The sequence below is a fragment of the Toxorhynchites rutilus genome, chromosome 3, assembly GCF_029784135.1.
Source record: "Toxorhynchites rutilus septentrionalis strain SRP chromosome 3, ASM2978413v1, whole genome shotgun sequence".
NCBI classification, from domain to species: domain Eukaryota; kingdom Metazoa; phylum Arthropoda; class Insecta; order Diptera; family Culicidae; genus Toxorhynchites; species Toxorhynchites rutilus.
In genome coordinates, this window is record NC_073746.1 from 265,469,609 (window position 1) to 265,495,927 (window position 26,319).

At 39.8% G+C, this 26,319-nt stretch overlaps 2 protein-coding genes across 7 annotated transcripts in view; both read right to left on the reverse strand.

Moving 5' to 3' along the window:
• Positions 1 to 68: 68 nt before the first annotated feature.
• Positions 69 to 16,882, reverse strand: LOC129775731 (bumetanide-sensitive sodium-(potassium)-chloride cotransporter-like). Of its 5 annotated transcripts, none has more exons than XM_055780792.1 (10): positions 16,632 to 16,882; positions 15,942 to 16,217; positions 4,130 to 4,226; positions 2,993 to 3,377; positions 2,401 to 2,936; positions 1,363 to 2,339; positions 1,042 to 1,307; positions 692 to 974; positions 356 to 629; positions 69 to 302 (listed from the first exon to the last, which is right to left on the reverse strand). In XM_055780792.1, the coding sequence occupies exons 2-10, from the start codon at positions 16,136 to 16,138 to the stop codon at positions 189 to 191; spliced, it is 3,129 nt and encodes a 1,042-aa protein (XP_055636767.1). In that variant the 5' UTR covers positions 16,139 to 16,217; positions 16,632 to 16,882; the 3' UTR covers positions 69 to 188. The 5 variants fall into 5 exon arrangements, with proteins under 5 accessions (XP_055636767.1, XP_055636766.1, XP_055636765.1 ...); XM_055780791.1 differs by having other exon boundaries at positions 16,583 to 16,882; XM_055780790.1 differs by having other exon boundaries at positions 16,564 to 16,881.
• A 6,638-nt stretch (positions 16,883 to 23,520) lies between these two features.
• Positions 23,521 to 26,319, reverse strand: part of LOC129777547 (bumetanide-sensitive sodium-(potassium)-chloride cotransporter-like) — a 29,270-nt gene continuing 26,471 nt past the window's right edge. For both annotated transcript variants that reach the window (XM_055783870.1, XM_055783871.1), the window contains exons 4-9: positions 25,749 to 26,287; positions 24,707 to 25,683; positions 24,386 to 24,645; positions 24,101 to 24,329; positions 23,773 to 24,043; positions 23,521 to 23,708 (exon numbers count right to left, since the gene is read on the reverse strand). In XM_055783870.1, the coding sequence (XP_055639845.1) occupies positions 23,595 to 23,708; positions 23,773 to 24,043; positions 24,101 to 24,329; positions 24,386 to 24,645; positions 24,707 to 25,683; positions 25,749 to 26,287 (2,390 nt within the window). In that variant the 3' untranslated portion in view covers positions 23,521 to 23,594. The remainder of the gene's footprint in view (positions 23,709 to 23,772; positions 24,044 to 24,100; positions 24,330 to 24,385; positions 24,646 to 24,706; positions 25,684 to 25,748; positions 26,288 to 26,319) is intronic.

A 26,319-nucleotide genomic window follows, 5' to 3' on the forward strand; every position in this document is an offset into this window, starting at 1 on the left:
TGTTATTACTCATGTAAGCATTATGTTCTCTGAAGTTGGAGTCGAATCGTTGACTAATTTGCACGGCCTTCTAAAGGGTTAAGAGTTAAGGAGAACTTTAATGAACCACTGTTTTTATCTGCATCTAAATTTACATTTTTTATAATAACTATGTAATACTAATCATAACAAATTCACGCTTGAACAACTTAAGAGTAGAAAGTAAGTACAGATGTTTGATTCCCACGGACCAGCAGAAACGGAGGCATATCTTTTGTTAGCATTTCCAACCATGACATATACAGTGGCGCGGAAACGGTACCCTGAAAATGGAATGATTAATGATTAACTTACTGAAAATTTGAACGCTACCCACCAATCGCGGCATTGGCATCGACATAACGATTAAGTTTGCACTATTGGAGTACTCGAGGACCATTTCACGTAACCGTAATTGCCGGTTAGTTTTCTCCTGCAGTGCGAGGCGCTCGTTTTCGCTGATCGGGATCTGGGTACCGTCATTTTCCGTGAAATGCTGCAGCAAATGATTATGCATACAGACAGTATCCGGATGTGGATGGTCCATGACCCCTTGTAGCATTGTCAGTGAGGAGTAATCAATACGCAGTTTCATGAGGAGGTTGGCCATGCTGGAAAAAAAAATTCAAAAATAGAATACCTTTTCCATTGCTTGTATTGAGTGAGCTATTACTTCCTTTCTTCCGCTTCCAAATCCATCTGACGATTGGTGAGGGCGAAAACACGAATTTTACAGCGAGACCATTTGGATCTCATTGATATAATGTATGGGACTAGCATAGTGAGACCACCATCGTCGTAAAGCCACCAGACATCGATTGTACCTTTGGGTTGCTTCCGCTGGAAAATGCCTAGACGGTCTAAAATTTCCTTAGGAACACACGATCCTCCTCGTGTGGAATAAATAATACTATCTCGCGATTCTTGAACCTTGTATTGATTTGGAATAGGAGCTGCTTTAAAAACATCAAATGATAAATGAATGATTGAGTTAAACGTTGATACAGATTGTATAGATCGTACGTTGTTGTGAGGTGGTGGTTGGTGTGGTGTTATTGCTACCAGCTAGTAAATCCAAACTGAAATTCGAATCCACGTGCATTAATTTCTGTGGGACTGTAAGCCCATCATCGGCGATGATTGTAGAGATCGTTTGCAAATTGATGTGGCTTCCACTGAAATCTGGCAAACCTCCTGGAGAGGACACGATTTCCGTGTTTAGGTGAGAGAAATCCAAACCGTTGGGCAAACGTAGAATTGCCAAAGCCATTCGGCAGTCGAACGAGTCACTTTAAAATTGTCACCATCAAACAGTTTTCCATTATTGCTAAACACTACACTTACTGTAACACGTTATAATAAGTCAGCAGATCCTTCACAGGACACGACATCCAGTCCGATTTGTAGCCCATCAAAACGATATTGGGGGAAAGTTTTCCGACACCAGATGTCTGGATCAATGCATGGACACCTTCTTCGAATGAGAGACCATCGATGGGTTGATAGAAACCACGAATTTTACGCACTTCCAAGAACTTTGTACACTCAGAAGTTAGTTCCTGTCGCTTTCGATGTGATAGTCGTTCCTTTATTATGTCTCCTACTATCATGAGAGAGTGGTTTTTTGTGATTAGATTTGCTAGATCTATCAGAGGCGGTCGATTCATTGGGTTCCCTGCCAAAACGAGAATCGATGGATGGTAATTTTTTACATGATCTCCGATGGTTTGTAACTTCAGAGTGGATGACAGCGCGCTTTTGTACGTTTGCTCTTGCGTACTGGAACCCCAGTTTACATCGGGTTTCCGATAGATCACTATCAAGTAAAGAATGAATATGACGACGATCGTGATGATGGTGAATGTGTAGGCTAGCTGGAACATGATGGCGATACAAAGAATAGATCCTACCAGACTTAGCCATGGATGATAGAAACGGAATGTTGGACGCCAACCGAGTGGTTTAACAGTGGCGGCGTGAAAAGTGCAGAAATTGATGAGGGCATATGATGCAAGATAGAAGTTGGATATTAACGGAGCGATTGCGTTTATATCGGCGATCAGAACGAATAATACAGATACAACTAGAACCAGCGCGTATCCACGATAGGGTTCACCGTGTTTTCCGTATCCTCTGGAGAAAAAAATCAAACCCGGATAGATTCGATCGATACCCAATGCTTGTATAATTCTGGGCACGGAAAGCAGATTAGTCAACGCTGTACTCAGTGTCGCAGCAAAACATCCAGCGTAAATGACGGCACTGGAAATAGACATCAGCTGCATTGCGGTGTAATCGTTGTGAAGCCCATAAGAACAGTTCTGTAATTCCAATTCGTTTTAGCTGGATGTTTTAAATGTATATGATGATATCACTTCTTACGTTTTCAACAGCGCATGAAGCAAACGTTTCATTTAGCAAATCGGTAACATTTCCGGAGGCATCACGAACCGCTGCTGCCCCAGCGAAGAAAACGAATGTTACGTAGGATATTGCTGAAATGACCAGAGCTAGTAATGTTCCCTTTGGAATAGCTGTTGCGGGATCTTTCAGGTCACCGCAAATGTTGGCACCGGCTTGTACACCAGTTACACTTGGGAAGAAAATGGCGAATACTGTGAAAAACGATTGATCCATGTTCTCGCTGTATCGATAATCGGGTTTCAAATTCGCTTTGAATACGTCCATTGAGAATCCCATAAATCCACGAGCCACCTCCTCGCTATTTTGCGGTCCAAAGCTAACTCCTATGAGAAAGTTGAAAATGGCGATCACGATAGTGACGATTAGGAAATTTTGCGCTTTCGCTTCCCATTCCATCCCTACAGCACAGACGATAACCATGACGATGATTGCGACAGTTCCAACGATTCGAACATCATTCACACCACCATCAACGATTTTGACTCCAAATGATTCTGAAATATGAAAAAATATTATAGAAAAAAGAATTTTTTTTTTATAGATATAGCACTTAGAAGATCGTTCAATGAATTGCAGAAACCGATAGTATTTAGGGAGGCTTGAACTGAATTCGCAAACGCAAACACAATTCCCACGGAAGCTCCAAACTCTGGTCCGAGTGAACGTGAGATCAAATAGTATATGCCACCACCCTTAACCTGCCCATTAGTGCAAATAGCGGATAGCGATGTTGCGGTTATAACGCAAACCAGATAGGAAACTCCAATGATTATAAGAGTTTGGATGATGCCAGCTTGTGACACTACCCAACTAAGCCGCAGGAAAAGCATCACTCCCCAGATGTTTAGTAGGCAGGGTATCAGCACACCTTCTATCCATCCTAGCTTGATTCCATGACCGATGGCGACTGGATTATCATCTGTTTCTTTCGATACCTAGAAACGTTATTGTGAAAATATCATAATTTGTCGCAAGAATGAGTATAATGAGCATAAGGCCGCATGTCACATATCACCTCATTTTTTTATTATATTGGGTTGGGGAAAAGAAATGTCGTATATTGTCAATATATGGCAACACTTAAACATATCTTGTGTTGTACTTATCGCATCGGGTCATACTATACGGCTATTTGAAGACGACAATCTGTGCTGCAAGTGTCGTTTTGACAGTGTTGTGATTGTCCTTTTCAGTCTAAAGTTATAGCGCGTCAAAGATGGAGTCCACCAAGCAAGAAATTCGCCATATTTTACGTTTTTACTACCTGCGAGGTAAAACTGTAACGAAGGCGGCCGAAAAAATTCGTGTAGTTTATATACCCGATACTGTAACGATTCGCACAGCACAGCGTTGGTTTGATCGATTTCGTTCTGGTGAAGTTACATTCTCAATGGCAACAAGTTGCGAACAAAACGGTGTATATTTGACTTAAATTAGATAATTTTAAGTATGTTAAATAAAGCGTCAAATTTCCATCAGAAATACGACATTTCTTTTTCCCCAACCCTATATAATTTTTCCTCCAGTTTTATGACTCATGAAAGCTACATATATTCTTCTATTTACATTAAAAATACAAAATGCATTGAGCTCTAATTTAATCCATCTCATAATAATCTCATGAATTTTATTCAAAATTTGGTTAACTTGCTTCCGAGCTCATTGTGATTATCCATAGTGTACTCACTGATTTTCTATCCAGATCTCCATGTAGCTCCCCTATCGATGGTCGTTTCAAGCCTCGCTTGGACGTGCGGTAATATTCAAGCCGCGGCAAGGGTTCTCTGTAAGATATAAAGTTTCGTCCGTCAACGAGTTGCCTATCAAATTTTCTTTCGGTATCTACCGAGTGACGCCACAAACTAATGATCCGATATCAACCAAAATTATGCCTTTCATTTGTGAAAACTCCCGGTATAGCGTACTGTTACGACAAATGATCATTTCTAACTATCTCATTTCCACCGGGCACGCCGCTAAACGCTGCGAATATTTAGTACGCATTGTTCACCAATATAAGTTTATGTGCTTCCAATTATTTCCCATCGAACAACAGGAAAAGATTAACTCTCTGGGGGAGCAAGCGGCTGGGATAGAGTATCTGGCGATCACAGCAGCTTTATTAGAAGATAATAATCAACAAGCTACGATTCACTATCTGGAACTTATGCCCGTCTGTGATTCTCTCTGTTCCAGAAATAATGCGCATATGAAATATGTCGAGCGCAATTTTAAATTCGTCTGGTTAGAAGTGGAATATAATTAAACAATCATTTATGTAAGTTTTCACTCTCCTATTGACGTTATTACTGGTGCGATTGCATCTAACGTGGAAAATAACTACTATTTAGAGCAGTGGTGTTCAACCTTTTTGCCAGAGGGGCCACAAACACATGTTAGGCATGGTGTCGCGGGCCGCAAAACAAAAATAAATGTACTACGAATTTATAACCGGCGAGAAAAAAACATTATAAAAATTCAAGAATGAAACTCTTTTAGTACAAACATTTGATAGCACTGACAAGAGCCAATGAACGAATGCTTTAACTGAGTGAGGGACACGGACTTTCACCATTATTTATATATTTTTGTGTATGAGTTCCAAACATCATACACACCAGATGGGCCAACCAGAAGAGCCCACCGGGCCACATGCGGCCCGCGGGCCGCAGGTTGAGTATCGCTGATTTAGAGTAATGAGTATTAAATTTTAATGAATAATTAATGACAATTGGAAATGTGAAATAAACTTATTCATTGTGACCGCAATAATAAATACACAATTCGTTCTTTCATTATTTTGTTCGTCGTTTTTACAAACTTTGGAGAGTCTAACGGAGCTCAGTTCAGCATATTTTGCAATACAGTAGAACACCGATTAAAGTGGCAAGATCACCGCGGATAACGTAATATAGGACTAAAAATGAGGTGCAAACACGCAATTTGTTCAATACGCATGGCGGATCATCCGCTCGCGGATGATCGAGGTTCCACTGTAGGAATAAAGCTCTCTAACATTGATTTTCACTTACAGATTACAATGTCAGTACTTATTTACGCATATTACCGCACTTTAAAAAACGTTCTAAGAGTGGAGAGGTTCCCAGGTTGTGCTCAATTGACCCATGGTCTCGTTTATTGAAATCTCAGTTCTCATGCGGAATAAACTTCTGATAACTTGCTATCCTATAAGGAAATCATAAATAATCCTGTCTTTGACATTTTACCCGGTGTTCCGCAGACGACTCTAAAACATGATACGTAAGGGTGTAAACACTAGGGATTGTAACCGGTTTTACCGGTAATACCGAGTCATTTTTCATTACCGAATTACCGGTAATTTTGCAATAAAAATACCGGTAATTTCGGTAGTTTTTATTTTTACACCATAAATAACACTTGACACTTTACTCCCATTTTTGGAAGAATGTCGGGAGTGAGAATTGAACTCGTGACCCATAGCGTGAGAGGTACGGATATTACAAATATGTCAGATTACCTCCACACTACTTCGTAATTGCTCTCCTTTATTGAGTTGCACACTGAATGACGCTTGGAATCATCGAACCATTCTCATTGTGCAAGTTTCAATGTTTCGAACTCAAAATAGGCAATAACGACGCTGCTCACGTCCTTAAAGTCATCTAGAGGGCCAGAGGGTGGCTTTTTTAGTGGAACCACACTGCGATCACCAAGGAAGGGATAATTGTTAGTAGAAATAGCTATGAATCAGAATTCACTGCGGTAAGTGGTGTGATCATGCTACTCAAGGGATATACACAGTGCATTCAAAAAGTTCCGGGACTACCGCGTGCTAAAATCGGGAAGTTTTGGCTGATAAGAGTAACGCAGTGATTTTTGTCGCGTCACAATTTTAATTATGGAGCAGAGAGCCGCCATCAAATTTTGTGCCTTCAGGATAAACAGTGAATGCGGTCTTCTAAAAAAGTGTCCTGGAATGATTATTGGCACGGATACGGCGCGTACGGCTCGACCAGTACCGATCTGGAGAAAGGTTTTTGCTTCATTACAATGCACACCGCGATTTTGGTAGCGCATAAGGACAGCTCATATTGGGTTGTCCGAAAAGTTAATGTCGATTTTTGGGAAAGCAAAACATAATTTCCAATCAAAGCATTATAACTCAATTTTATATCCCTAGTTCTGTTTCAAAATCTTTCGCCATCTTTCACACAGCTTCAATATTCTATCCTCCTAGAACATGTTTGCTTCCTCTTCGAAAACTGCTGTGAGCCATACATGTGAAAAACAGGTTGCTTGATAGTAGCTCATAATACAGAATCCATTCCAAATCCCACCAGAAACAAAGTATATCTTTCCTCGGGCTAAAACCGGATATGTAAATTAATTAATAAGCATTGTATAAATCCTCGCATAAGCGGAAATGCTAGTGTTTCGCCTGACCTTTTGATCGTTTATATTTTTTTTCCAAAAAACCTACATCATCACTACAGTCAATTGCAGAGAAATCAATATTTAACGTTTCACTAAATCCATCGTCCATGCTTTGGAATGAATCTTTACTCGACAAATGAGGAAAGCATATCAGCAGTGGAAGACTTGTTGAATTCTTCCTAATTTTTATGATATTTAGTGCGGTTATAGATATATTTACCATAGTCCCATCATTAAAGTTGATTCTACTTTGAATCAGACGAACAAATTAGATTTTTTTTTTATGTTGACTGTGGATTTAAAAATTTGCTCTTGAGTAAATTTAAACTCTGAAACGTATTCTTACATTAATAACTCTGGGGATACATCTACATACACATTATCCTCGATGGGGCAATGTTGATCCTCAAATTTAATCTCGTTGTAATTTCATAAATTCGTCAGACAAGTAGGTTTAATGAAATTTTCTAGCACTGTTTTGAAAAGCTACAAAACAATTGAGGGTAGAGATAAAAAAAAGTTAAGTACAGATTTGCGTCTAGAGAATTTAACTTAATGGGGTATTCTAGTCTAGAGGCACGAATTTTGAACGTTTTTCCGAGCTCCGTAAAAATAAAACAAAGAATATTTGTACTATCCATTATACCATTATTTTTTTTAACTATTATTTAGCAATAAAACAAAAATTGAACGGGAAAAAAACATTCATAATTGGAATAGTTACAAGCTGATGAAATAAGTGGGTTAAAAAAAACTGTGCCATGGCGTACACAATTCCAGCCCTTCTGGTAATCTGAAACAGAAAAATCGAACAGATTCTGAATCAGTGAAGATGCCGCTATCGCATGAACCTCGGATAAGCCAAAAACATTTTTTTTTGACGAAATGGCGGCCGTTTGAAGGGAAAAAAGCGGATTTCGCTTTTTCTCACGTTTCCCGAAATTTTAAAAATAGTAAAATTAGAAAAATGTATATTTTTTATAGGTTTATGCGATAGAGGAATGCATGCAGATTGTATTCATATAAATTCGACATGAATCGGTTCGGTAGAACTTGAGATATCGTGTGCGCCAGTTTGAAAAATCTAGTTTCGAGAAAAACGCGTTTGAAGTTCATTATTATGGCCGTACCAGGTTAGATATTGCATCACTAAAATGGCTAAAGCTCGGTAAATAATAGGATTTTCGAAAAGTCCTTTCTAGGATATATTCTTGAATGCCTAAACTCCAGAAATATGACGAAAAAAAATTTAGATGTTTTTCAAATTTCTAGACTAGAATACTGTCCTTATGTAAGATATATACAAGTGCGAACCGGAGAACAATCATGACAGAAAACTTTGGCATGGAAACCAGTATATTTATTACGAATAATGTAAAGAGTACAAAAATCAGGAAAAATCAGGATCATTTCAGAAAAATCAGGATAAATTGAGTGTTCATCAGGACATCAGGGAGAGTGCTGAAAAGTCTGCGAAATCCTCAAAAATCAGGAAGGTATCTCTGGTCATACTCCATCCCCCCTATTCTCCGAGCCTCGTCCCGGCAGACTTTTTTTGTTTCCCAAGCTAAAGAATACTATGAAAGGGGACCGTTTTGACGATATTCCAGACATTCAACGAAGCGTGACGCGTATTATGAACTCCATACCGGTTGAGCAGTTTAACGCGCCTTCCGACACCTCTACGAACGTTCAAAAATTTGTGTGGAAAGAGAAGGCCTATATGAAGAAAACTAATATCTAATCTTTTTAGTATATCGTTATTTTTGTTTTGAAAAATAGTCCCAGAACTTTCTGAATGTACTGTGTATTACGCTATTCATTGAACGTAGTAATCTTTATCGTATCGCGATGGCTGAAGTTATATATTAGGATGTCAAAAAAGTCCTGCGGTATTTCCGCGAGGTGTCGTTGTAAGCGCGTAGTTCTAGTTGTATTCATTGTATCGAGTCATACTATAGCTTGTTGGAAAGGTATTTTTGCGCGCTATAATATAGTCCTTGACAGTGTTTTGTTTGGTTAAGTCGTTCGTGAGTTATAGTGTCGCAAATATGGAGTAAATTAAAGAGAAAATCCGACATATTTTACAGTACTACTATGACAAAGGCAAAAATGCATCTCAAGCTGCCAATAAAATTTGTGCAGTTTATGGACCCGATACAGTTTCCATTTCCACCGCACAACGATGGTTTCAACGTTTTCGTTCTGGTGTAGAGGTCGTCGAAGATGCGCCACGCTCCGGAAGGCCTGTCGTCGAAAATTGCGACAAAATCGCTGGATTAGCCGAGAAAGACCGGCATAGTAGCAGCCGTAGTATCGGCCAAGAGCTGGGGATAAGTCATCAAACCGTTATTAACCATTTGAAGAAGCTTGGATTCACAAAGAAGCTCGATGTATGGGTGCCACACACGTTGACGCAAAAAACATCTTTGACCGTATCAACGCATGTGAACCGCTGCTGAATCGCAACAAAATCGACCCGTTTCTGAAGCGGATGGTGACTGGCGATGAAAAGTGGGTCACTTACGACAACGTGAAGCGCAAACGGTCGTGGTCGAAGCCCGCTGAAGCGGCTCAGACGGTGGCCAAGCCCTCATTAACGGCCAGGAAGGTTCTGCTGTGTGTTTGGTGGGATTGTCAAGGAATAATCTATTATGAGCTGCTTCCTTACGGCCTAACGCTCAATTCGGACCTGTACTGCCAACAACTGGACCGCTTGAAGGTAGCACTCATGAAGAAGAGGCCATCTTTGATAAACAGAGGCCGCATTGTCTTCCATCAGGACAACGCCAGGCCACACACTTCTTTGGTGACGCGCCAGAAGCTCCGGGAGCTCGGATGGGAGGTTCTTTTGCATCCGCCGTATAGTCCGGACCTTGCACCAAGTGACTACCACCTGTTTTTGTCCATGGCGAACGAGCTAGGTAGTCAGAAGTTAGCCACAAAGAGGCCTGTGAAAATTGGCTACCCGAGTTTTTTGCCAATAAGGAAGCGAGCTTCTATAACATGGGTATTATGAAGTTGGCATCTCGTTGGGAACAAGTCATCGAACAAAACGGCGCATATTTGACTTAAAACAGATGATTGTAACTAATTTTATGAACAAATGAAAATTCAAATAAAATACCGCAGGACTTTTTTGACAGCCTAATATGTACCACCGGTAGAATTCCTCCATAATTCTAATCATTGACATACTCTGTTTTTCACGTGTAAGGTTGCGTTACTTAATGTGCCATAGGAGAAGAGGGGATTCCATTTTTATCCCTAAATAAACCAACGTGCCTCTTCATGATTGAGCAGCTGACTTCGATTCTGGGACGGAATGACGTGTGTTTCCTGAGGCAAGATGATAAAGCACGTGTTGTAATGGGCTTAACAGCAGTAAATAAGTAGGCACCCATTAATGCATTTCGAATATCGCATCCATCTTCCAGATCATGATTTTGTCGTGGTTGCTAAACATAAACTTATTTGATTGGTTTTCACAGGTGCAGAAAGAAGCTAGGGCACCGGAGGCAGTTGGATACAGTGGTCTAACGTACATTGAAAGTTGTTCAGGAAGGCACTGTTTTTCGGACGCATACGACGCGGACGATGTAAAAAACTTCTGCGAGCTCCCTGAATTTGAAATTATGGAGGACAAGACGAGATCCCTCGTTTCAAAAAGGTCCTATATATATACATATGGTCCTTGGACCAGTTGAAAAGCTTAATTTCGTAAACAATCGACGCCATATTCAAATTTGCTGTGAAAGGCATTCGAATGTAATTTGAAATGTTATGAAAATATATATATATATATATATATATATATATATATATATATATATATATATATCACTACATTCTGGAGCATTCGTAGCAACGGCCATTGCATCAAGATTCAATTAAAATTATGGATATATATATATATATATATATATACATATCAATCCATAATTTTAATTGGATCTTGATGCAATGGCCGTTGCTACGAATGCTCCAGAATGTAGTGCTTTCAACCGAGTTGAGCGTCGGACGGCTTCTCTTTCCGGGAGTAAGCAGGTTTAATACTTCCTCATAATAATTGCGGATCTCACTTGCATAAAAAAACTCAAAATAAGGGGTCCGAAACTGGAAAACTGGAAACATTTTGAGTATGCTGCGAAATCGTTAGATTGTGTGTGGGACGACTCAGCGATCGATTGATATTCCGTTAAAGCAAAATATGTTAAGTCTGCAATCCCCCAAATTGATGAAGCGAAATTTGTAGGATATTCAGCCGAAAACATCCCAGTACTTTTTGAAAGTAGTGAAATGTAACGACAGGAACTGTTGCGTTGAACCAGCGAGTAGTTACTTTTGTGTTACATCAATTTACATCAATTCCTATTCCTCTCAACCAAACACCAGATTGTTTGAAAGCACTTCTCTGTTTGTTTGAAATTCCAAGAACTTGTTGGAAGTTCTTCCGACTTCTATTTTCATTATTTAATTAAATCTATACATTATGAAAATTTTACAAACGACTTTGACTTTATGCTCAGATTATGTTGGCGTTATGCAACATGATGAGAAAACCCCCCTTCTTGCGTTACTTGTTGTTAATTGTTGTTGGCATTTGGGGTAGGCGGTCCAAAAACTGCATTTTTAGCGTCACGTGTACAACGCCTTACCTCGATAGCAAATCGAAAAAAAATCTATATAGTTCAAATCGACAATACTTTCTTTCAAATATATAAGGTACACCGGGGCAAGTTGACTTGCGGGGTAAGTTGAAACGGAAGCCGTAACCATTGACAGAACTTTTAATTTGCGATGATTATTTGGGGCTATATTTTCAAGCAAAAGGAGACAATCTTCGCTCTGGAGTAGTATCAAACGAAAAACCCCATCAAGACGCCGTTCAAGGATAGCATTCATGAAAATGATTACTTCCTTAATTTCAAACTATATAGCGGCCTGTCTAAAAAAAACACAGTCCGTTGAAGTGCCCAGAAAAAATCGGCTGATCCGTGGCACTGTGGGACAAAAAAATGAATCAAAATTTGAAAAAAAAATATTTTTTTCAAAATTTCTGATATGATTAATTATTTTTCATTGATGACCTTCCGAGTGATGTATTAATTGCCGCTAACAGGCTTGAAATTGATAATCTTATGATTTTATTAGACTGATTTGAAGGTCAACTTTGAAAAAAAAATCGTTTAAACTTGTCCAGGTGTACCTTACCGGGAATTTGTGTTTTCTAAGAAAATGCTATATTATTTTGTATATCCTTTCAGAATAGGCCCCTTTTGAAGCAATACACTTTTTCCAACGAACAATCCAGTCATCGAAACACTTTTCATAGCTGTATTCAGGAATTGAATCGTTTGTTTGAGGAACCGCATATGTCCATTTGACGCACTTAAACCATTTGACGCACAATAAAACGACTAAAACTGTTTTTCTCAAGCTTTCTTAATTGAGGTTAAGTATGCCTTTCCAGTATCAAATCATGCATTGTGGACAACGATGTGCTCATTGCTCAAGGGTTATCGAAGGAATTTCCAATCCGAAAATTACTTTACGGCTCGGAAAACCGACGCGCTTACCATCTGCGCTATTGCTAGCTCTTGCCACCGCTATTGCCAGATTCTACAAAATAAAATAAAATTATGAATGACAATTCACTCTCAGTATCGATCATGTGTTTCATGTAACGGAGAAAAATGTTATTTGCAAGTGAATTAAGAATCTTGAGCGGAAATTGTGTCTGAAAAAATAATAATCATATAATGACGAGTTTTGGTAGAAGTAATAGGAAATCTATAGTTAAAGGAAATTGTGAAGGCCAAATTAGAAGTTCAATGAATGGAGAGAGTTCTGCGATTGAACCCACGAACGATTGCTAAGTAAGTAAGTCCAGAAAGTAAGAAGAATTTATTAAAAAAAAAAATTTCGGCGGGACGAAGTTCGCCGGATTAGCTTGTTTAAAATAGTTTTGTTTGCAGCTGCTGAGGGTTATGAGGCATGTGAATATTGTATATTCATTAAATGAAATGAATTTTATTTGTAACTTTCAAATGGTTTTATTGGACAATTCATACCATCAACCTTGTATTGAATGATTGGTCATGTTCATCCCGGGTTTCTGTGTTATATAATTCACATCCGGAATACAGGCTTTCAACTTCCTGATGTCCTCGATTTTCTTTATGTTGATCGAAGTTTTTTCATCTGGTTATGCAGGGTTGGCATGGAGACTCAATTTTTGATTTCAGAAGCAAAAAAGTACTGTTGTTGGCGTCACGTATGTGATTTTTTTTACACCGTCATGTCCTAGAAGTCTTCCGAGTGAGAAAACTGATTGAACTGCGGAAATTAGAAGGGGATTTTTTGCCATTTGGGGTTTTCCGGCTGCGTGGGATCTCGTAGAACTAACTTTTTCTGAAATTTTGAAAGTCGATGTAGGTATCCTCAAAGACTCAAAAACTGTCAAAACGTCAATTTTGATAAAAGTGGCGTTTATGAGGTTTCTCAAACAAACGATTCAGTTGTCTTCAATTTACGCAGTGAATTCGTTGTTATGTCTCCAATACTGTCAAAATGGGTCACACGAAGCGTTAATTTGTGTTTCGTACTATCAAAACAGCATACAACAAATAGAAGCAGTACAATGTAAGCTTGTTCAATTTTCTCTGCGACGGTTGCCTTGGAACGATGCCTTCAACCATCCAAATTATGAAGAAAGTTGTCAATTATTGACCTAGGCCTTCTTGAGAACAGGCGAAAGGCTGCACTCCTCTCATTTGGTGTTCAATCACTCAGAATGTTAGCTTCAAGCAAACTACAAAGGCCTTTCCCTTGCTCCAAATAAACAAATAAACTAATAAATGCTTGCTGTCGGCAAATGGAGAATAATAAAAAAAAACATGTAAGCAAACCCATCATAGTTTTTGCCGAATTCGTGAGTTGCCACTACAGCAAGAATGCGCAACAGTAGAATCGCGATAACGGAGTGTACGTCTTTGAGGAAGAGATGATCCCCCAAAACCGGCCGGAATTCCGCCCAATCGAAATGTATTGAAATTAAACTGGCTAAAAACGAAGTAGTATGATCAGATACTGGAAAAAAAACAGCCGATCAGGTTGACCTTGTGCAGAAGCTGATGTCACTTATCAAGCCCAATATTCGAATTTTCATTGTAGGGGATTAAAAATCGCAAAACCCATATTGTATCTTTAAACTACAGTAATATTTTCAGCACATTTTCACCTATTATCGTTCTATTTTCAGTCAGACAGATTGGAAGATATATCCGATTGAAAGTGGATCGTTTCTACATTGAGGGGCTTCGAATGAAAGAGGTGTAAGAGATTTGATAGATTTCTCTACATCGACTCTCTCTTTTGATCATAACTTAGCTGCAAACTCATTCCCAGCTGTATTTTACAATGTGGAAAATAGGTCAGAACCTCATCTATCGGATTCTATAGAAAACTCAATTTGGAACGTTTGTGCAGTTGAGTTATTAACTAAAGAAAAAGGTGATGAAGAGAAATCGATGAGGTCAACCACACCCCTTGCATTCTGAGTCCCTCAATTGACAAAGCTTTATGCAGATCTCTGTAGGGATTAGAAATAATTTTTCATAATTTATTTTTGTTGAGTTGTATTTTCCTTGTAGACATTCGGCGAAGGACAGGATATGAAAATGAATAAAATAGGTTCACTTCATCACTAAAACATTTTATAACTCAGCATTCATTTTTTTTCGTATTTTGTTTGCAATCCATGGTGCTGTAGACTGTAGACACACACTAGATCAAATGAGCTATAACGGGTGAGACATAACTAGCGGAACTAATTTCATATTAAGTTTTCCGTCTCACGCGCTAGAGAGATACAAACAGATGTGTGTGGTTTTGTTCTCGTGCTCACAGATTGACTGAAAAGTTTATAAGGTATCACAGTAAAACTATTTTTTTTTATAAAATTCAATTTTATTATTCAACATAATTGCCTTCGAGGGCGATACAGCGATCTTGCAACGTTTCGATACCATTTTTATAGTACTCTTTCAGTTTTTCCTCAAAATAGGTCTCGGTTTATGTAATCACTTCATCATCGGTCTTAAATTTCTTGCCAGCGAGCATTCTCTTCAGGCTTGCAAACAGAAAATATTCGCTGGGGGCCAGATCTCGAGGGTACTTCAATACACAAAATTCGAATTTTTCCATTTTTTTCACAATAACAAAAGTTGCTTCACTCTCAATGCTGTAACTCACGAACCATTCGACCGATTGCTGTCAAATTTTGACACGTATCCATTGAAAGATGGTGCTTCGTGATGGTCAAGTCGATTTTTGTAAGAGGCGCCATCTAGACGTCAACCTTATAAAATTTTCATCCGAACTTTTAAGTGTGTTTTCGTTTGCTTACGATGAAGAGTTTTCTCCGAGAGTGCGTCTTTCGGTTGCTTGAACAGCATCCGACATCGGAGGTGGCTACACGAAGAGCTGTTTGCCAGATATGGTTGCTTTTATAAAAAAGCACCATAAGGATAAAGATATTGTGTTTCGGTCGAACCGAGCTAGCATCGGGCCATAACACAAAGACCACTCTGGATCGGCTGACCGCCCATAACACAATCCACCAAACGTATCCTAGGCGCGGCCGATCTAGTCTATTGAGCCATACCCAGTCGGTGTACGAGAATGGTTAGGAAGCCACTACAGCTCAACAACTCTAATCCCGTATCATCAGATGTGCTAAAACAGTAGACCTCAAGGTGGTCCAAACCATGATGGCGAGTGTTCCGAGAATCTTGAGGAAGATTGAAAATGAAGGACTTCTATCTGTCTAGTGTCACACCTCAAACGCACATTGTATGGGCTTGTGAAAATGCAGAAAAGAGTTGAATTGAAAACAAAACTTTTTTGCCAAACATGTTTTCATCTAGTCCCGCTACTTATGACTCACCAACGGGTGAGTAAAATGATAGGATTGATTTTCAGTTCACGCGTTTTTTTTGACCTCGCGTTGCAATATAATATTTAGAATGTATGTAATCAGCACCTGATCGGATATATAAACGACTAGTTAGTGAACTTACCTCGTGAAATGACTGTATCGTCGCCCATTGCAGTCTGATCCGATGGAGGAATCGGCCTGATGATCAAAATCTACAGCATTGCCATCCGTTGAGTTTTCGCCCGTAATCGTGAAAGTTGCTATCGACTGATTGCCGTTCTTTTTTCTCCCAAGAATGTGGTTGCTGATGCGAGTTATCGAGAAACGATCGGCTTTCATTGCGATTGAATGTCAAAACGATTAAGAAGATATGAGCAATCTTTGCAGACTCAGTTGCTGTATGATTCGAGGGAGAAATCTGTGAATAGTATGGGAGAGTATAAGAACTCTTATATACAAAATACCAATTGAGAAGATCGAATAACCTCACAAAATCACAAAACTCATATAGCAGATTGCTTATAATTTGCTTATAAATTGAACTCGTCTTCGCCAAAAAACACAACTTTGTAAAATGGTTTTGTGATGCACAAAGGTGAGCTCTGCTCAATATGAGAACATGTTCAGTATATATTTTATTTCATTCTATTCTATTACAAACAATCTTTTAGGATCTAAAAAGTGCACACGGGACATATAACTTTTTCGAACATATGGATTACTTCTGTAATTATTTCCTTCAGTTTTCATCATTCAAAGCTTACCCGTGTCATAACAACTAACCAGAGAACGTAAACCACATATTGAACATGTCATTAAACTGCACAATCACCTCACTTGTGTTATCTGTTTAACCGTGTGCATTTTTTTGCATCACTTGAGAAGATATTAATAATGCAATGTATCACAGATGAATGATCAGATCCTTTCTTATCGCCTCATAGAAATTATTCTGGGTCGAATAGAACGCCGCTCAGATTTGAAATAACTGACAACCGCCAGCAGCCAACCAACTGTGGAAAGCGACATTAGTGGCCACTTCGTTTTATAGATTCTGATGTGGTGCAGGGAATGAGGTGTAAATTAGCGCCAAATACTCGCAGATTGCAGCGAGGGGAGGTTTTTGGTGGCTGGTTAGGGCAGTGAAAAGTTTGCCGCACGATAATTTTCACGTCTTGTTAGGGCTACTGTGTGGCGTGCTGACCACAGACTGAGTGAATATTTCGCAGAACGGTTACCGTTTCCCAGTCACCACCACTGACTGCTACCGCATGTTCTGATGATGTCACGGAATGGCGAGTTTGGTTGTATCGATACAGTATTATAAACAAGTGCGGTTTGGCTTCTGATGACAATAAAATACGCCCGCTCTCAATGGAGTATAAATATTAAGATTTTCAATTCACATGTGGATATTGCTTTTCGCAGAATGATCTAAAATACTAGCACACAGTTTGGTTTTCAACCGATGTTGATATATTTTCGAAGTAATCAATATGGAGATATGCGAGAGTCTGATAATATTATCCTAATCCAATTTGTAAAAAAATGACTCTAAGTTTAAATGAGTGTGGGAAAAACCTAAAGCTTTCTAGGTAGATAGTTTTAGGCATTTATAAGGTCGTCTAAATTTAGCATGAAATGAACACAAACTACACAGTATTTGTATATGGGGATACTCAGCTGAGAGAAAGAATAGGTGAGAATGGTCGCCACTGGTTTTAAACATTATCAGTTCATTTGCATCTAGCCTTTGAAAAGGCCAATCTTGAAAACTAAATTGCCGCCTGGTCACAAGATTAATGACTGACGAATCGTGAATGCCCAATAATATTGGTGGCAATAATTTTTTTACAATGATTGGCTGAAAAGTAATGCTAATACAGTAAACATTTACAAACTGGGCGAATAGGGAAGACCAGTTATCGACATTCGCGTTTTAACTGGTCCGGCATGTTAAACGTTAAATAAAATCGAGGGGAACTTCAATGAATTATTTGATTCGCGTTGATCATGAAATTGGATGAAAAAAAGGATTCCAATGGAAGTTTCGCATTGAGTGCGACAACAGGTATGAAATATAATTTGGAGAAATTATTTTTCTGTAATTTAATCAATGTTTTTGTCATGCGAAAATAATGTCAATTTTCATAACATTTCAAATTACATTTGAATGCCTTTCACAGCAAATTTGAATATGGCGTCGATTGTTTACGAAATTCTGCTTTTCAACTGGTCCAAGGACCAGTTAACGTTCACCCAGTTAAAAAGCAGGACCAGTTAGCGAACGATTACTGTACATAGTAATAGAGGGGGAAAGAAAGAGTCATCAAAAAGTATATAAAACCATTAATGCTTACACATTTTAGTTCGATAACAGCAATGACTTTTTCCATTGTTGTACAAATCAATTCTTAACACTCCTATACTCGCGCATTGGTCTGTCAGACCGAGAAATCAATAATTTGTTCATTTCTCAGAAAATATCAACACTACGACTTTGCGATTCTCTCTAGCTTCGTTATTCGTCGTTCGTCATCGGCTAGCGTATCGCATGTGTTAGTACAAAGGGGACATGTGCCACTTTTTTAACACTTTCGGTCTGACACACCGACGCGAGTATAGGAGTAACTTTTTTGGACAAGTGCCTTTTTTCATATTGAATGAAATGTATAAATTAATGTTATAGCGAATTCGTTTTTGTGCAGTTTCAACCCTAGTGCCGCACTAACTGCTGTCAAAACGTTTTTTTATTCACTCAGTTTCGCACTCAGTGTCGCACTAGTTCGCCCCGAAAGCTGTTAGTTTCGCACTGAGATGTTTCACGGGTTGGCACTCGGGTTCTCCAATACAGCTATACTGAACTGTCAAGTTCCGAGTATTGTTTTGGAAAATCTGAAAATAAAGACTATGAAAATGGAAAACCTGTTGCTTTTGCTTTTGTATTTTTGGAATCGTAATCCAATTCGGATTCTGATTTTGAAGAGTATATTCGAGTAGACAGCATTAAGCTACGTGTTCTTTCATTGGGAGACGGAAATAATGATGGATATTCAGGTAGAATAAACCTGCTTTCAAAATCATGATCTAATGATGATTTTATATCGATATATTCTCCGTTAGATTCATACGTTCACTTACGACTTTCGTATAGTTATTCGCTAAATATAATGGTCATACATATACACACTTGTGAAAAAAAATCACTTGTGGAAGAATTGTAAACAATAAGCTATAAACTAATTGGTAGCTTATAGTATTTTTTAACAGTTACAGTTTCGGGGATATTTTTTTTCATAATGGACAATATCGACAAGAAAAAAGAAAAAGAAAAGGAAGTTCCTAGAAATCTTTTTATATCATCTTTTTATGCCCCATCTAACAAAAGGCATTAATTCTTAGTTTACCAAGAAAAAAGAGACAAAGAATATTAGCAATATGCAAACTTTATATCCCAGAACCTTTATCATCTGGTAATTATCTAGAAGGTCATTATACATTCTTCTCTTCGATAACACGCAACAACTGCATGAAATGTAAAAAATATGTTTGTTTCGAGCATGTAATTATACTATGTTCTGATTCTTACTACAATGAAATCACAATCGATTAATACGTTTTGAGTTTTTTCATTCAATCATACCCTCTTCTTCAAATAAATGCCAATAAAGTCTAAAAAATACACAATGGCAACATTACAGAGAAGTTGAATTTTCGGTCTGTGACACCGTGCGCGAGTATACGTGTTATGATTTTGCAAGCGAATACAGGAGAGTTAAGCGAAGTGGTAAACATGGGATAAAGGTTGCTCTTGCTGTTTTAAAGTTATTTTATTTTGAGATTTTACAAATAGTTCACATTTTTTTAATTTACATATCAATTTCTGAGCTTTAGGGGCTCGGCAACATTGTTCAATTTAAAATTTTGGTTTGAATAATGATTATCAGTAGTGAATTCAAACTACATTTGAACCCATAGAGATGGATGTATTAGTATTTATTTGAAAAAAATAATAACCTACCTTACTATACACTAATTTGGGACCAGCTCTCGGATGACTGCGTGCGGAGACCTCTGACAAGACTCCTGGTCATAATCTATGTATTCCGTTCTTCTTGTTCTGGATGCTCTGAAGATTCCGATGATGGCATTTTGCGTATCCCTCCCAGATTGGTAGACCATATTCGACTTCATTAGTTTAAAACACTTCGTGGATGTTTTGTTCGCATGGGATGCAAAGTTCGAATTCCTGTCCAGGGTAAGACCAAGGTAGACGATATCACTTGACTAATCAATAGGAGTGTTGCAGAGGTGGACTTTCACGTCGTCAGACGGAATAAGTCGTGGTGATTTTGAGTGGTTTGTGTTTCGTCGCATTGAGGGGAGTTTTCCAGGTTTTTAAGTAGTCGGATATTCAGGTCTGTCTGTAATTTCCTGGTTATCGGTCGTATCACTCGACCCTTGTAGAAGATGGCGGTGTCATCGGCGCGCATCAATAGTACACCATCACTAGGTAGAGGAGGAACACCCGAAGTAATGATAGAGGATAGAGCCTAGGAGGCCGCCCTGAGGAACTCCCGCGATGACACTGAACGTATTTGAGAGCACGTTGTTTATGGAGTCCTGGAAAGGACGCTTTCCGACGTCCAACAATACCATGGTAGATGTTGAGGACACGAATTTGTTCTGCCTGATGGTGTTCGTGACTCGTGCAAGCTAGTGGAGAGTAGGGTAAGGGTAGGGTAAGGGTTTCCTAAACCGAAACTCCTCACGGAGGAAGATGTTATTCTGGATTACGAAATCCAGTAAATGGCTAAGAATCAGTTTTTCAAATAGCTTTATTTATCTACAATAATGAATCTAGCTTTGAGATGGACGGCAAAAGGCTGATGGGGCGATAACTTTTGGCGCTGGTACCAGGCTTGTGTATCGGAATTACTTTAACTAATCTGCAGTGAGATGGGAAATAACCAAGCTCATATGTTGAAAATCAAGACCAGTAGCGCGACGAAGCCAACATTCAAGTTTTTCAACTCTAGGTTAAGCGCACCGTCGAACTCGGCAGCCTTCATGTTTCTCAATGATGCGCTCGTGGGACTCGCCATGGAGTGACCAAGATTGTGAGAGTTCACGAAGTGTTGACTAAGCGCATTTGTCTTTTCGGCAGATGTAATTAGTATAGATGAGATCGAATCCGACGATCTAAGTGGCAGAACCGGTCGCGGTTTTTTTTTCTAGATCCGGGCTGTTTTTCAATAGGGTTTTGCGCAATCGGGTAGGGAGTGAAGATGATTTGAGAAATATTCGTTCCTGAGATCCACCATGTTTTCTCGAAATGATTGCAATTGGTCTTTAGGTGGGTAGGCCAGTTCGTTTGGTTCCCGGAATAAAACGCTGCAGAAAACGACTGCAACAGAAACGACCACTTAGAAAAAGTGTAGTAGGCTAGAAATATTGTGGCGCGGTATTGTATTTCAAAATAAAAATTAACCGGGCCAACGTTTCGCCCCGGGCAGACATATGCCGTCCGACGATCGCTAAAGCTCGGTCGGACATTGATAAAGGATCAAATCCTATGTTTCGAACTAACCGGACAATCGGATCCCAGGTTTACGTGCGAGACACCGCCGCTTAGTGGATTGCTCACCAGTCTTGAGGTGTCGGTCTCCGACCCGGGAAATCGCCTCGTCGATTGTCTGAATGCACTGGTCGATGTCGTCGGTTGAATCGGGAATGATGTCGTAGTCGACCTCGCATTGCTGGAACTGTGACCAGTCGACGCCGTGGTAATTGCGTCGTTGACGGAGGAGCCCAGTTCAATCGTCGCGTGGACACCGGACCGGCTCAAGCCGTTTCGCTGACAGCGACTGTTGCCGAACGCTTGATGCTCCGCATTTAGGTCGCCACCAAAGATGAACTGCTGCCGCTGCTCAACGTAGGTCTTACTTGCGTATTTTTTTCAATTAGTATTAATTTGTTGAGGTTTCTTTTGCCGAATAACACTCCTTGAATGCATTCTGGAGTGGCAAGAATATAGAATACGCGTGACCACAGTGCGAGTCGGAAGAAATTTCTTTGATGATCCCACTAGACCACGATATGAAACAGCACCCGGATGTTCTGAAAGTCCTTCAGGTACGTCGAGCTCTTGGCGAGATGGACAAGAGAGAGTTGATCACGGTACGTCCGGGACTTGTCATGCCGCTTCATTTTGTAGATTTGAACCGGATTGAGTCCGTTTCTCTGGAGTTCTACCGATAGATCCTTGCTGTCCATATCGTGAAGGCCATGAAACAACAACTTGAGCGGTTTATCGAGCTCGATATCGTGTGAGAAATATTCACAGTTCCACTGTTCCAGCACCTCCAGCACTGTTTTGTCACTTATGGCCTGGGCCATCAGCTTGAAGCTCTCCGCGTTACAGAGGATAGTGCACTTCAGACCCTCTTCGATAAAGAAAGCGATTCGGTCACGGGGTCCTTCCGGCAGCTTTCTACTCATATCGACGGTAGTTTCCTTTTTATACCTTCGGTTCGTCACCGTTCTCGAGAACAGCGTATCGATTGTTGGTCAGCAGCTTCTCGGCCAACGGATCAGTGGATTTGCTCGAAATGTCGGCGATGTATGTAGATTAGGAGCGCTTTCCGTTGCTGCTACTACTTGCGCTAAAGTGCGTTTTTCCCGCGGCTTGGCTCATTGGGACGGTGACGTCCAGCGCGAAAGAAATAACACTTTTTTTTACTTTAATTTAAAAGACACTACTTGTTACGAGCAAGCTAAAACACGTCTTTACTGCTCTACACAATAGCAGAGAATGAAATGCTCTTTCTTTTATTTAAGAGTGCGTTATATAGCTTCAAAGTCATACAGTCTGACAGAGGAAGAAAGTAAATAAGCATATGGCATTTTGAAATACCAGTGGGAATCATCTATAACATCAACTTTGATTCGTTTCAAAACTAATGCTATGTATCGTGTGTGTGGATTCCAGAATGTACATTGACACCACTGCTAGCTATAACACAGGAAATCGGCCTTCCTTTCTCGTTCCGACCGCAGGAGAGGTAAGATGTTGTACCGAGTTCCGGGGCAGGATAGTATTTCCTCGGTTATTCACATCATGGTTGTCAGATGCGAATCTGAATTGTTCGGTACAATATTGACACATAACAACAATAAAATTCGGGGGTCTCCGTAGCCACATTGGTTGCGCGTTCGCTTAGTAAGCGATCGATCGTGAGTTCAAAACTCAGGGCCCTCATTGACCATCTTTGTGTTGTTACAGAATAGCTACGTCCACGCAACAATCATCAGCGATGGAGATCGATCCACGGTCGAAATAAGATCGATTCATCCATACAACTGCTCTGCTCTGCAAGACACATCGGGCTGCTGTTCTATAAATAACTCAACAATGATCAATCAACTGTCTCCGCTGTCCGGTGGTCCAACTGGATAATGGAAGAACAGAAAGAATACTCTTACGCCTAAATGGCTACTGTGTGAATGTACCATATGTAATGGTATAGAAGGAATACTGGCGAATGACAACTGTGTAATGTGATAATTATAGATATGATAACGATGTGACATGTACACGATTAAAATTCGGCTCTGTTACATCTAAAATGCTAATGAGCCTTAAATAAAGAAGAAGAAGAAGATCGTTTTTTAAAACAGTTTTACATAATATCTATTTTGAAACAACGGTTTGGCTACAATCACACAATAAATATACTATGGCTATGGTATATGAGTACGAACTAGAACTTAGACCAACATGCTCGTCTATGGCCTACGAATAGAATGTTAATACTGAAGTTTGGTTTCCACGAACCAATAGAAATGGTGGCATATTTTCCGTGAGCATTTCTAGCCAGGACATGTAAAGTTGGGCTGACACGATACCCTAAAAGTTGAAAAGTGTGAGGTGAGTGAGCTGAATTGAAATATTACAATTGACATCCACTTACCTTCCGTGGGATTGGCATAGACATCACTATCAACGAGGCTCCTTCGGAATACTGCAGTAACAACTCTCGTAGCCGTAGCTGTCGGTACGTTTTCTCCAGCAGCTGCCTCTGTTCCGCCTCACTCACAAATCTATCGGTTTCTTGCTCTTCAATCAATGTATCGATCAAAGCACGGTGGGAACTAATTGTGGTTTCTTGGGGCTTATCAGCTATTGTTACCATTATGAGGGACACATACTTGATGCGCAGTTTGTCAAGTAAGATAGTCATGCTGGAAAAAGAGTTACATTGCGTATAGTGTTCCATGCTGGCAATTTGAATGACTTACTTTTGACGTTCTTCCTCGAAATCCTCTTTTTGGCTTGCAAGGGCAAAAATACGGATTTGACAATCGGACCATTTGGTTCGGGTTGAAATAATGTACGGAAGCAGGATGGTCAAACCACCATCGTCGTACAACCACCAAACGTCGATTATCCCTGCTGGTTGTTTTTCTCTGAAGATTCTCATCTCTTTGTTAGTGTTTGGTAGAGCTTGTGGAATGGGAGTCTGATAAACTACACATAATACATTATTATACCGTTATCACAAATAAAAATAAGAATAGGCTCACCTCCGTTCGACATGTTCAAGCTACTTTGTTCACTAGTGGATGCCGCTTTCCGAAGATCGAGGTTAGAATTGATGGGCATCAAACTATTTTGAAGTCGTCGACCGGTAGGAGTTTTGGCGAGTGAAAGTGTGGACTCCACATTCAACGAGGTATCCGAAAGATCAAATACTGGATTCACATGACAGTTAATGATATCGGAACAGTCTATTCCATCCGGAAGACGGAGAATCGCGAGAGCCAAGCGATTGTCAAATGCGTAACTGTGAAAGTGATTGCAAATATTTGAATAAGCTTGGTTGAGAGAAAAAGCAGTATACTCACTGTAAAATGTTATAGTAATTATTCAATTCCTCGAAGCTGCATGTACGCCACGTTGTTTTGTATCCTACAAAGAGGATGTTTGGTGTGAGTTTACCGAATCCAGAAGATTGGATCATTGCCCGCACCGCTTCATCGAACGGCAACCCGTCGAGGATGTTGTAGAAGGCCTTTATTTTGGCGTCCTTTATCGCCCTCTTTCCACTTGTTATTAGAGCCTTCCGTTGCTTGTAAGATAACTTGGTCTCCACTACATTTCCAACGATCATGAGTGAGTTATTTTTAGTTATTAGGTGTGCAAAATTCAACAATCCTGGCCTGAGGATTGGATTTCCTGTTAGAACTAATAGCTGCGGATTGTAGTTCTTAACGTGTTCACCGACTTGTTCGAGATTCAGGGCTGAGTTTAGCGCTGATTTATATGCGGCAGCTTGGGTAGAGGAACCCCAGTTAACGTCCGGCTTGCGATAGATCACCGTCAAGTATAGTATGAATATGATGGCAATCGTGATAAATGTAGAAACCACATCTATCAGAAACATTATAGCAACGCAAAGAAGAGAACCGAACATGCTCAGCCACGGATGATAGTATCGGAATGTCGGGCGCCATCCAAGTGGTTTAACTGTTGCTGCATGGAAGGTGCAGAAATTTACCAGTGAATATGATGCGAGGAAGAAATTTGAGATCAGCGGTGCTATGGTGTTCAGGTCGGCGATCATTATGAACGCAAACGATACGAAAAACACCAGAACATATCCACGGTATGGCTCGCCATGTTTGCCGTAACCTTTCGAGAAGAAGATCAGCCCCGGGTAGATGCGATCGATGCCGAGGGCCTGAATTAAACGAGGTACGGAAAGCAAATTGGTCAATGCCGTACTGAGTGTTGCTGCCCAGCAACCTAAGTATATGAGCTCACTCGAAAATGCCATCAGCTGCATGATCGAGTAATCGTTGTTGAGTCCATAGTTGCAGTTCTATCGTAAGGAATCTTAAGTTAATCATTTTTATATGTTCTAATGAGATAACCTTTGAGTGTTACATTTAACTCCATACTGCAAGAAGTGAAGTTTATACCGACGAGATCTGTGACATTCCCCGAAGCATCTCGCAAAGCTGATGCCCCTGCAAACAGCGAGAATACAATGTATGATATTCCCGAAACAAGACAGGCAAGAAGTGTTCCTTTTGGAATTGCCGTTGCGGGATCCTTCAAATCTCCACAGATGTTAGCTCCACTCTGTATTCCGGTGACACTTGGAAAGAAAACGGCAAAGACACTGAAAAAATTTTGCTGAACACCCTCACTGAAACGATAACCCGGTGCTAAATTTGATGTGAATACCGCTGCTGAAAAACCGATGAATCCCTTAGCAATTTCATCCTCGTGAGTAGGACCCATGGCTGCACCAATGATGAAACTTGCTATTGCGAGTAAAATTGCTACCAGCAAGAAATTTTGGGCTTTCACTTCCCAATCCATTCCCACTGCGCAAATAGTTACCATGACCAGAAGCGCAATCGTTCCCACGATTCGTATGTCGTTTATGCTCCCATCTACAATTTGAAGGCCATTGCTCCCTAGAATAAACAAATTCTATTAGATAATGAAA

Excerpts from the sequence above, each read along its gene's own strand:
- LOC129775731 (XM_055780792.1), bottom strand. The coding sequence starts at position 16,138 with ATGAAAGCCGATCGTTTCTCGATAACTCGCATCAGCAACCACATTCTT. Across the intron at positions 1,308-1,362 it reads ACTTATTATAACGTGTTACA|TGACTCGTTCGACTGCCGAA; the intron begins GTAAGTGTAGTG and ends ACAATTTTAAAG. Across the intron at positions 975-1,041 it reads AACCACCACCTCACAACAAC|CAGCTCCTATTCCAAATCAA; the intron begins GTACGATCTATA and ends ATGTTTTTAAAG.